The sequence below is a fragment of the Phaethon lepturus genome, unplaced genomic scaffold (genome assembly GCF_000687285.1).
Source record: "Phaethon lepturus isolate BGI_N335 unplaced genomic scaffold, ASM68728v1 scaffold39986, whole genome shotgun sequence".
In the NCBI taxonomy this organism is placed as follows: Eukaryota; Metazoa; Chordata; class Aves; order Phaethontiformes; family Phaethontidae; genus Phaethon; species Phaethon lepturus.
In genome coordinates, this window is record NW_010547590.1 from 3,648 (window position 1) to 16,291 (window position 12,644).

The 12,644-nt window shown below is 40.6% G+C and overlaps 1 protein-coding gene across 1 annotated transcript in view; it reads right to left on the reverse strand.

Annotated features, from left to right (window-relative positions):
* Positions 1-12,397, reverse strand: part of MORN5 (MORN repeat containing 5) — a 13,093-nt gene extending 696 nt beyond the window's left edge. Inside the window, exons 1-2 of the mRNA XM_010289695.1 lie at positions 12,250-12,397; positions 11,192-11,323 (exon numbers count right to left, since the gene is read on the reverse strand). Of these exons, the coding sequence (XP_010287997.1) occupies positions 11,192-11,323; positions 12,250-12,397 (280 nt within the window). The remainder of the gene's footprint in view (positions 1-11,191; positions 11,324-12,249) is intronic.
* Positions 12,398-12,644: the final 247 nt, after the last annotated feature.

Below are 12,644 nucleotides of genomic sequence, written 5' to 3' on the forward strand. Positions count from 1 at the left end.
ACTGTCCAGCAAAGTTTGAATAGCAATTTTGTACATGATTACAAAAAAATAAGTGGGCAAATGTTAAGTTGTGGCTTCTTAATTCCAGGGATTTAAATAGTCTCGTCTCCAAAAAGTGTTCTGCAGCCTTTTCTTTTGTGTTTGTGTAGGAGAAAAGAGATCTGTGTAGTAGAACAGGAAAAACTAACTTCAAAAAGCTTTGAAAATAATCAAAGTATTACTTAAAACAGTACCTGTATTTATTTTTATATAAATGAAATGTATTGGAGCTGCTTCTTGTGTTTACCACTGTCTTAACAAATTCCTATTAGCTGCTTGTGACGTGTGTTTCTAACCGGCCTTGCATCTAAATTTTAAGGGGTTTGTAGCAGCCCTTATTACCTGAAAGAATAGATGATTGCGAGAAGGATGGAGCCGGGGGGCTGTAATCCTGGCACCGTGGCCGTCGCGTGGCATAGCACATAATCCCATTTAGTTACATGGCTGCCCTGCACCGCCGAGCGCCCTGCTTAGGTAGCTCAAAATGGATCGAGAAAGAAGCGTGTTGCTTGTAAGGAGTCAAATTTGGATGGAGATCTTTTGACTGTGGAGTTGTACCTTTAGGTTAAAGCGACATCGTAGCATTTGAAATGCAAAAGGTAGGAAGGTCCTGGGAAGAAGTTGTGCTGATCTAAGAAGTGAAAGTTCACAGAAGGGTATGTGACAAATAGGTCTGATGCTCAAGTCTCCAAGCTTGGGGGTTAATCTTATTGGTTGCAGTGGGTTTTGATTCGAGTCCGCTCTGTCTTCCCTTTTTTCTTCCTTTTTATTTTTTCACGCTAGCCTCCCCTTTTTCTCCTTCCCGGCCGAGCGAGTCGAGTGCGTGCCTTCGCGTCTCCTAAGGTGCCGCTCTGTTGGCATCCTGGTAAAAGCAGGCTTAAGGAAAGCACGTGCCAAGGCATTTGTCCCTTGCCTGAAGGGCAGCTCTCGTCTGCCACGCTCGACAGCCAGGAGTCAGAAAGGCCGGTGAATCACGGCAGGTTTTCCCTGAGAGCCTGCTCTCCAGTTTGCTCTTTGCACCCAGTCACTGGTTTCCAGACAAAGTGCTGGCTTGTGCCTCCCGACCCTCTTGTCTCCCACTCGCGGGTGCTGGCTTGCAAAAGCTCGGTTTTGGTGCCGAGCACCCACCTTTGCGCAGCGCCCCAGTGACCGTGAGCCTTTTGGAGAACGCACTTGCGCTGCCGTTGTTCCAACAGCTCAGGCTGTAGGCTTGCTTTAATGACTGAGAAATGGTTACCGTTTGGATAGAATGGCTAAGTTCAGCTCTTTCGGTGTTTCACTGACGTGATCTCTTTTTTATTCCCTGTGCCTATGAATCAATAGGTCCGTACCAAAATACTCTATTGATGGCACATTTCTTATCTGGGCATAAACTATGACAAAATAAATGCTGAAAAATATGCTAAAAGGAAAATTAGAGAGATAAGCACTGAATCTTGCTTAAAGACCACGCAACCCGTACAGAGGCAGAGACTCCACTGCGGGATGCAGCGGGAATGCAAATGTGGTCCTTAAGCTTTCTTAAAAACACTGTCAAAGCCATAATCAACGCGCTGGCTTTTGTTCTATGCACTAGGTGTTCCAGCACGGTAATGACGTGATCACGTGAGCCTCGGCTATAAGACATATTGTCCAGCCCGGGTAGCGCCGTGATTTTAGCTGGAATCGCCTTAACTAAAAAAAAATAGTTTATCTGAGCTTGTCATAACCACAAGAAAATGAAACTTTGTCTATTTCTGCCACGGTGAAGGAATAAACAGAACTTACACACGCTATACATCACCACTGTCTAGCTTCTATTTGGGTACAGATATACCTGGCGCGCCTGAGTACTAGAAATAATCAGCTTGCCTTCCCAGCGAGAAATCCGCAGCGCTCACTTCACCGAGCGTCAAGGGTATAAGCCCTAAGAAAGGCAGGTGCTAACTTGGCTTCATTTAACAGGTTTCCAACACTTCCTTGGTTTGCCTAGGTTGTTTCCTTCTGCACGCTGGGTTTTCATGGTCTCCTAGGAGAGTGCACGAGGCGGGTCGCTCTAGGAATTTTAGCCTCCCTGAACCCATCCCAGAATGTCTTGGTTCATGCAGTGATCTGATCTCATGCAAATTAAATACATGTTCATAAGCACCGCCTAACTTGCATATAGTTTAATCAGATGTAAAAAATGAATGAGCTGTATGAGTTTCAACTTTTTATATGAAAAGGAAAAATAGATGTAATGACTTGGTATTCCAAAAAATAGCCTGAATCAAATCCCTAGAATTGCCATCCAACCCCATGTACCGTGCTATTGGTCTTTGGTCTAGGTAAGGGGAAACGAAATGAAAGAATTGATCCAGCATAGTGAGAAGAACCACAAACCCAGAGATGAGAATGGTTCCAGGGCTAGCTATGTGAGAAGAGGCAGGGAAATATTAGAATGTAAAGAGTTAAGCTATGGTAAAACATACTTTTGCTACACTAAAGAAGACTGGTTGATAATTACTGTAGTTTTAGGGCTATTTGAATCAGTGCAGCTGCAACCTCTTCAGTAGTAACCCCTGAAACAAGACAAACTGGGTTTATTGTACTGAACAAGTCTTAAAGCTCCTCCCTGATTGTTAGTAATTGGCAGCAATGGACTTAACAGCCTCTTGACTACCCTTTTTACACTCTACCTGACTGTGCAGCTAACAATTTAAATCACAGATGCCGATCCTTCTTTGTGGCAGCTGCTTGTTAACTACACGTTCCTCTTTTTCTGTCACTGGCTGCTTCCATAACCCTGCAACACCAGGGTTAGATTGGAGAATCACATTTCATCAATATTTAAAATGGAATTAAACCTTGAAGTTTGATTAATGCTACCAGATAGTGAGTTGTAATTACTATTTTGCAAATTGCAATTGTTTGAATATGTTAATATGATTGTCTAAGCACATCTTCACCTTCAGAAGTAATTTTCCCTTTAAAAAAGATTTGAAAAAAATACAAACTCTTTAATCAGTGGTAAATTATCATCCTGTGCACAATTAGGTAGTATGGGGTTCTTCATGTTGTGTGCTGAATTTTGTGTCAGCACATTTATCTTTAAAAGTTTATCCATTTTTTTATATTTTCCTCAGTAGAATATACACTTATGGAACAGACTTTGCTGAAACAGGACTAACCGTGTTGATATTTGACGGTAAAGAAAAAAAGCTTTGTCTGAAAATTTTGTTGCAATTTGGTGTATCCCTGTTCAGTTAGTAAATGTTAATAAGTTATTTCTTCCAAAGTTAGTGAAATATAATGATTATTATCATGACATATCATTGAAATCTTGAACAGAGAGCTAGCGAGAGATCTTAGTGGATGAGCTGTTAGAATGTATGTAAATATTGACTGATTCTTTTTAGTTATTTTCTTGTGTCTCAATCAAAAATAAGATCAGTTTTCTAGCAGCCACAAAATATATTTTGAATATTGTGGGCAAGATCCTCAGCCAGCCCAAACTGGGATAGCGTCTCTTTTATTTTTGTAATTAATTCAGGCTGTTTTCATTAAGCAGGCAGAGGCATACGGAGCCAACCCTGGTAGCCACCTGCACAAGTGATCCCCAGAAACAGCATCTGCCCACCGTAGATGATTAATCAGGGGTGCAAGTCCTAGAGATCTACTGTTGGACAGTGTCTACACAGTCAACAGGTCAGTTTGAGTAGAGTCTTTTTAGACAAAAAAGACCCAATTAACTGTTAGCTGTAGTGTGTTCCTGTAAGTAGCTCACTGCAAAATCAGTTCTTCTCAACAAACATGGCTTTGCAAGTTTCTCCCTTACTTTGGGCGGCTTTAGGGGAAGCACCAAATGCCAGCAAAGTCCATACAGGTGTCTGTCAGAAAAGCTGTTAGGTGTGTTCCATGGGGAGCGCAAACTGCAGCCCACTTAAATCAGTGGATTTCAGCTCAACATCTCCGCAAAATGAAACCACTTGTCTAATTTTCAATGTTCAGCCTAGAAGTAGTGGCAGAAGAGAACTTCCCAACTACACTCTCCAGATTTATCTCTCAACTGGGATTAGAAACAGCTGAAAACAGCTCAAAATTCAGGGTGGGCTTGCTTCAGGGTGCTTCCAAGGGACAACTTGAAAACACACTGTAATTTAGGTGCATCTAATCTTCCTATATTAAATGCATGTTGCAAAGTTTAGAATTATTTGGGTTTAGCTATCGCATTTCTGTGTAGCTTATGGAAACCCCAGCTGTGAGAGACTTCTTAGGACTCTGCATGCTTAGGTGTCGGCCATGATGCAGCGTGGAGACTGTCAGCAAACAGCAGTATTGTGGCGTGGGCTTCCGGATTTGTCCTCTTAACGAACGCTTTCCCAGGAAACCACCTAGAGGTGCACAGGAAGATGTACTGCATTGAAATTAGAGTACTTAGCGGCTTTGCACAGGGAAAAAAACCTACATCCTTCACCTTAAGAACCTTGTCTGACTCTGTTAGGTCTTCAGACACACTTTGTAGTTGTATGGGTTCCTGGTGTCTACACCGGGGTCCTGATGCACTCCCCGATGCACTCCAAAATTCAGACCCTTGGCTCCCTCCTCTGCCCAAAGGTGAGCTGGGACCAGACGTGAGCGTGCATCACCCCTTCGTCCACTCTCACTTCTGTTAAAGGCCGTGTGAGCAAGGAGGGGAGTAGCTGTGCCCTGGTATGTCCCTCCATCAGGACAGCCAGGCGCACAGCTCCAGCGCAGCCTGAGGACACAGCCATGTGGTAAGAGCAGCTTTCCATGACCATGGTTTGTAAGAGAGTGTGTTTACAGTAGACAATTCTTGAACAAGAGCTGAGTTTCCTCTCTGTTTGCACAGAGCCAAGCACACACAGACCATTGTAAACAACAATATCATTTAATTCTTTCGCATTCCTGACTCCTCCCATCACCCGCAGCGCAGTTTATCGTGTTCTTCCACTACACAATTACAATCGCATGTGATAGCATCTCAGCCATGGATTCTGGCTGGCACACCCCTTTCATTTCCACTGCCCCCTCCGGGTCCCTAGCGCCACTTTCCTTACTGCACCTGACCCCACCAACATCAAGGCTGGCAAGAAAATGGAAAATATGTTTTCAATTAACCTTTGCTTCCACCCACAAATTCTCACCCTTCCATTTACTTTTAATTACCGTAATTCCAAAATGGCCCCCAAATGAACTTTCCATCTCTTGTAAAACTTGTTTTCACACAAAGTGTATAGTTGAATATAAGTGCCTATAAGACTTGTGTATAACCTATCTAATGGATTCACAATGGGATGCCTAGCACACAAAGTAAGTTGTTATTCTTGGCATGCCACTGTCTGGAACTGAAAGTTTCACAGTTTTCAAAATGGTAAGTATTTTGAGACCAGGAAACCACAAGGAACAATATATCTGCAAAAGCTATAGCTACTGAAATTACTGCAGTAACCTACACCGTGATGCATATATTAATATTGTCACCGCTGGTTATAGTATTGAATATAAATCAAATTGATTCATATATATTTTACTGAATGGAGGATATTTTATATTAAAACATGTAAGCCAAATTTAATCTAAACCCACTTTCTTGGTTACATGGATAAGAAGTCTCCAATATCTCTGTCACCTGAGCAGGCTTTGACACCGAGAAAGTATGCATCTTGCAATGGCATTCAAAATGTGCCTGATCTTAACACATTTCTATATAAAAAGATATGAAAAGAGCATATGATGGGTAGGAAAATTGGTCCAACATTTTAAAATGTGTTTAGGGTAGAGTAAGAATAGACATGAAGCTATGTCTTGTAGGAGTCTGGGGTCTTCTCTTTACATTAAGTAGACTCAATTTCCTTCTGCCATCTTCACTTCAGTACTCATTCATTTGCCTTGCCCAGTCAGCAGTCCCCAGTTTGATACTTGCTAATGTTCTGCCTCTCCTCCTTCTAAGATTTGGCTCCTCAACTAATTTATTTGTTAAGCGTTGGAGATTATTTAGGTCCAAAACGCTCACAGCAGGAGAAAAGCTATCTAACTAAAAAATAGGAAAAGATAGATGAGCGACACTTGGACATCCAGATGGAAGAGCTATCACGCAATTTCTAACCTTCCCTTTAATGTAATATTTTTCAACTTTTCTGACTGTCATAGAAGCAGTGAGTCTGGAAAGCAAGTACCAGAAAACTGGAATTGTACAAATGTGGGCAGAAAAACTATGTCCTGGGACTAGATGCAAGAGAAGAAAGTATATGGGAGATGGAGGAGACAAGACCAAAAGGTGAATTTGCATGGACTTGTGTAGAGCCTGGCGGGCAAAGAAAACAAGCTGAGTGCCATGGCAGAGAGGGAAAATATGTTTTGCAATGGTATTTTGGAGGTATGTGAATCGAAGAGGCCAGAAAGAGGAGTTAGCAGTAAAAAGGGCAAGCGTTCCAGCTGTTGCAAGAAAAGCAAAGGGCTACTCACATTCGTATGCTCTACTTGTGTAAACGGAGAGTAGTATTGGCTCTCTGCTTTACAAAACACTGTTTTCAGAAATAAGTTTGTCAGCCAAAGTAAAGAGAAAAAGATCAATGGATTGCAATAAACGGCATTTAACATAAAAATGAGTAAAATTTACAATTCTGATAACTTGTTAAATGTTAAAAAATCAGCAAACAATAGACACAATTTGTTTTGTTCAGAGCCCAGAGGTAGAGACCAAATCCTCTAAATTAATTTCTGCAAAAGCTGGTTGTTTTTTTTTCCAAACAGGTCTGGATCCTATTCGTTGTAGAATATACTGATTACCAACTATTTTTAAGAGCTTTACACAAACATTATTTCTTTTGTTGTGTGAAATGCAGAATCAGCCATCTGGCAAATGCCCCAGAGCTAAAATCTTTTACATGACATATAATTCAAAATGATTAAATATACAACAGAAAATAGCTATAGCATTGCACTTAAAATAGCATGAACTTTTGCTGCCGATCAAAACTGATTTCTTTAGCTTAACAAGTATCCAAAGAACAATTATTTGAAGAGCTTTTAAGAGTTTCAATATGTAGGAACCAAACCTCATCTAAATTCAGTATCTTAAGTCAAATAAAAAAGAAACAAATGTACAAAAGATTAAATGGTCCTGCGTTATAAGTAGACATTTAAATCTATGGGAAGCTAAATTCATTCGAACAAAAATACTATATTCCCTCTGTATGTGTATTGCTGGGGCTTTCCTCTCCATTGCTAAGGGCATCTGCCAAAACAACTCTTACATTCTTAGGCAATGACTAGGGACTAGCCTGGAATCAGACTGTTCATCCACTCCCTCCATCATCAGAATGGGCAATTTCAAAGAAGAACAGGGAATAAAGCTCCGTGCATGATCCCTAAGTGCAGTCAATCTTTTTTCCTGCACCACAGTCGACTTTAAGTTAAACTTGCTGTCTTTTTTCCAGAAATACTCCAGGCCTGAAAAATTGCCAGGTCCTCATCCCACACCCAATTCTCCAGTAGTTTATGAGAAAGAGCACGCAAACATCTGCATGTATTTGGGGTACATGAGGGTAGGTACAGAAATATTACCCTGAGTAATTATTTAGTGGTTATGGCTCTGTTTCTCAACTACATTTTTCAGACAAGTCAAAGTCTACATTTCAAAAAGCACTTGGTGCAAGTCAGATCTGAGTTGCAAGACAAAAAAGTCTAAATGTAGGAGATTTATCTCATGGGTTTGCATACTTGGATAAACCTGAAATGGATGCACACATCACTGCTGACTTTCAAAAAAAATTTGCTTCTAAATTCTTTCAGACCAAGCATGAGAACCTTCATCCCAAGGTAACAACGTGAGGAAACTGTAAGTCTGTGATTATTAAGGCTTAGAATCAAAATGACTTCGCACTCGTGCCTGTGGAGTTGAGTCAGCCTCACAGCCAAGGAACCTTAGACGTTCTAAACCCAGGCTTTTCTAAACTATAATAAAATAATGTTCTTGAATCTTGACTTTTTCAGCTCATAATGATTCCTAAAGCAGCAACATTTTTATTGCTGCTTTTTACGTGACTTTTAGGCTTGTAGAAATCCTTAACTGATTGCTGGCTGCTTTGGGCTTGCAGCAACACCAAAAAATCTCCTCTTAATAAGACTTGTCCTGGTTTTCTGGGCCTAATCCTGCTCTTAATAACATGGATGTTAACTCAGTTACCTGACTGAGCTTTTAGTGTAAAGGCAGGCTTTGTGTCTTCCTGCTCTTGATGTTATATAAAAAGACGCGTGTATTTCAGGTAATATTGACTGCAGTATGGAAAGCTACCCTATGCACCATACACATACTAATTAAACCCGAAGATGGAATATGAAAGTAGTAGCACAAATATTCTCATATTACAAAGAGCAAAGGCATGTTTTATATTATTTAGACCATCCTTTGGAGAACCACAGGAGAAACAGAACCATTTTCATCAGAAGTATCTTTGCTTTTCATCAAAAGAGAGGTGACCCAGGCAATCTCCTCTAACCTTTTCCATCTCAGTAGAACAAAATTTCTATTTTTGATGGTATTTTCTCCTATGGGAGAAAGCTATGGGCTTTCGGGGGTCCTAAAACCTGAATGTCACTGCTTTTGTTGTACCTCCCTGCTTTGCATTAAACATAACATCATATATTTTCTACTTCTCACTGAAAAATTGGGAAATCTTCCCATCTTTCTGTTGACCAAACTGTGTTACAAAGGTGCCAGGAGTCCTATTTCTGGGGGGGTGGTGGGGGAAGTAATATTCTTAGTGAAACAGGAGTCTAGTCCTAGTATCTATTCAAAATAAACAACATATCTTCTTACAAATGAGCATTCCCATTCTTATTTATGTGTCCAATTTTGCGTACGTTGCAATACTGGAAGAAAGAAAAGATTGAAGAACACATGGAGAATCAAGAGAAATTTGAGCATCCCTGAGGAAGCAGAGGTTTAGGGATGGAGTAATAACTGCAAGATTGTAATGAGAATTTGGAAAACTTTGTTAGATAAAACCGTATAACAAAACTGTTGCTGTCATTTCATTCCCTGGGCCTGATTATGTTTTCATGATGGGCCTTTGCACTGCTTTAACAGTAAGAGCTCTTTAAGTAAATGAGTATCAGACCTCCACGCTAGTGAAATGCAAGGCTTGCCAAATTTAACGGGAGTCTCCGCGGTACTCTACATGCGCTCATCTTGACAAAGAAGTGGTGGAAACAAACTCAGTAGTTTCAACCGGTGTCTGTTCTCTTCTGGAATGGTACCTGGATGCTGCCAGTTTGAAGGCAAGTCAGTGCCAAGGCTCTATGCTTCCTTGCTCTCTTTCACAAACAGCCGAGAAACAATCAGAAATTGCTTCATAATAGGGCCAGGGTGAAAGGTGAGAACTGGAGCATTCTGAAAGCCTGCTGCCAGACCTGAGGAAGATAGTGTCATTTTGGTAAACCTGTCAAGCTGTTGTAAGAACTTCCTGAAAGCTTCCTACCATCTGCTTTTGATGCTTTCAAGACTTGGCTGGAAGCCTGGAGGTTTTCCTGCTCCTTCCTGCCCAGCCTATAATGGAGTAATTCTGGATCTGTTCCCTGTCATCCCAGCCTCTTCCTCAGTTTCTTTTGCTTACAGCTGGGGTTTTTTATTTTTTTTTTCTTTACTGCAGTGGCCTTGTGCCCTGAATCATCTCTCCTGGGGCGGTAAGAGTTCCTCTGATGTTGAACAAGTGCCGGGTTTTTCAATTGTGTTCATGTTCTTGAGAGGAAGGGTCTGGCCTACATGACACATTCCTTCTTCACACTCACATCAACAAGTTTAACTTTGTGCACAGGGCTCTCAATGGAACGGCCACACAAAGCACATCTCCAACGACTCCGTCAGACTGCATGCTGCGCTGCTCTGCTTAGCGAATATTGATTGATATAATTTGTAGGGTTTGAGATAAATGTCATAAAGGACAATGAGTTCAAAGAACAGATTAAAAAACAATAAATTGAATTCCAAGGCGTTCCCTCCTGTACTAATCTGTGTAGGTTCCTGTGTTTTTGGAAAGCATGTTGCTTATCTTCCTCATCAGTAGGCCCACTGCATTCCAGTATTTTGGATCAATGCCATTTGTAATAATCTAGATCAGTTTTTATTCAACGTTTATAAAATAGGCCATGTATCATAGGGTATATTTTATAGCAGATGGTATCTCCAATTCATTTAACCCCCCCTTCGCTTCCCCCCTCCAATATCACAGTGCATACTTATAACAGCTCTTGAAAGTAGAGCTGAGCAGATTTTTTTTCAACAAATAGTAAATTTGCTGAAAAACGGAGTTTCCAAGCAACAAAACTGTTAAACTGTGGCACACTGAAAATGAAATGTTCTGTCTTCTAGAAAAACCAGGTCTTGCAATTTGGACATTGGGGGGAAAAAAAGTGGGGTGGGTGGTTGCTTTCAGAAATCATTTTAATTTAAAAAAATTCTGCACTAAAAAGATGATAAACGTGAAGGTTAAATAGCCAGAATACGAAGCATTTGTTTCAGGTCAGATTACATTTTTGAGTTATCCCAATGTCAACTGTTTGGGAATCTTCTGTGTGTTTTTAATTTGAAGTTTCTCTTTTGGCTTGATGAGAACTGATTTTCCCCAAGGCTTATTGATTTGGGGACTTACCCACGAGACCCAGTATTTGCCAGACTCTACTCAAAACACAGTTCTCCAAGGTGTTTCCTCTTCAGTAAGGTATTTAAACACAGCCCTAAGACTCATTTCAATAAAATGGACTATTCTAACATGTAGAGATTAAACACATGCTTAAGCACTTTGCTGGTTCACAACACAGAGTTTATTAGCTTTCAGGATCAATGATGTACACCTTACAACCACTCCCTTGCTTGAGATCATAACGGAAGAGATTGAAGATTTTCCTGAGATTAACATACCAAATGGTAATAAAATATACTTATTCATATCTGCTTGGGAATACTTCATTGTAATTTTGCAAAAGATGATTTATACAACTCTGGGGATACATAAATTGCTGATAAAAATAAATAAGTAACAAATATTTTAACTCAGTGGTAACAGAACCAAATCATGGAATTCTTTATGTTTTAGCTTTAATCACACCTCCGAGAAGATATGACAAACAAACTCATCCTAGTTTACCTTGCAGAAGAAGTTAATCATACCTGCATTTCTCAGAAACTGGAGTTTGTAGTCAACGATAACTCTGGTTTCAGGATTATAGAATCCATCACCACAGTCGTAACAACCTTCTGGGATTTTTCTGGGAGGATCCAGACTTGTAAGCTGAGAAATGCCTGAAGAAAAAAAAACAAAGGGTTTGTTTTATTTTGTCTTTTTTTTTTTTTTTTGCATTTGTGCCTTTGATCAAGATGACTAAGAAATATTACAGTTCCATGGCATTTGCAAGAAAAACAACAGTTACCTTACAATAAATTTTATAAAACATTTTGCAGATTTTGCAGATGGAGAAAATGAAAATGGAAAAATCCATACACAAAAAGTGTGTGATAAAAAGATATCAAAATAAAAAGATTTCCTCATTCACGGTCCTGTGATTCAGCCCGCTAAGCTAACATTACAAACATGACCCCAAACTCCAAAATGGGGCCGGGATATTCTTGCTGGCCTCACAGAACAGCTGCATGTCATCCTTAAAATATTCTATATATAAAGAAGGATATTTTATTTATTGCGTTACATATTTTACTCACTTCTTCCTTACAAATCTTTTCACCTTTTGACTACAGACAAATAATAACATTATAAAAGTCTTTAGCAAAAGCATAGATTGGACACAAATGTTTATTTTGGTATCTACTAAAAAGCTACACGGGACAGATTCATTCAAGCTTTATTTGATGTACTGGATGTAAATTAATTGCTTTTGCTCAACTTTTCTATATTAAAACCACATGGATAATGCAGGAAAGGTGAAATTATGAAAGGGTTAATCAGGATATGAAAAGCTGTAGATAACAAAGCCCCGTCCTGCGGATCGTGACTGCAGAAGGGACCACGCTATGGGTGTAACGCTGCGTCCTGCGCTGAGCGGGTGGAAGGTGGTGTCAGCATTCTTCTGGCAGCGTCAGATGATCGGGTCCTGAAATTAGCCAGAGCATTTCTGCTCCATGTTACTCATGTAGCCAAATTAATCTTTCTTAAGCAAAGTTGTTAGTTTAATTCCTTCCAGACTCTAAGGATCGCAAACACAATTCAGTACCTGCTGGTTTAAGACCAGAACAGATTTCTGTATAAAATCTTCTGTCGTAGCCATCACAGTAATGCCATTTTTTATCTTTGTATTCGAGACCATCTGCAAAAATGTATTTCCCCTGCAAAATACGTTCAAGCGCAGACTTAATAAACATGATGGATGGATGGAGTACGAACAAGGCTGGTGTTCCCACTGCCAAAACCGCGCATTAGCTGAGCTGAGCGAGCGCACGGGTCAGCCCGGGCTGAAACGGCATCGGGCACCGCGTCTGCGGGATGCCCGGCCGCGAGCGGCCGCGCCCTCTCGCCTTCGGTTGCGTGGTGCCGCTGAGAGGACGAAAAATTGGCTTGGCTCGTAAATCTGCTTATTTCACCCCAAAACCTTCCCCGCGGCGTGGCCTC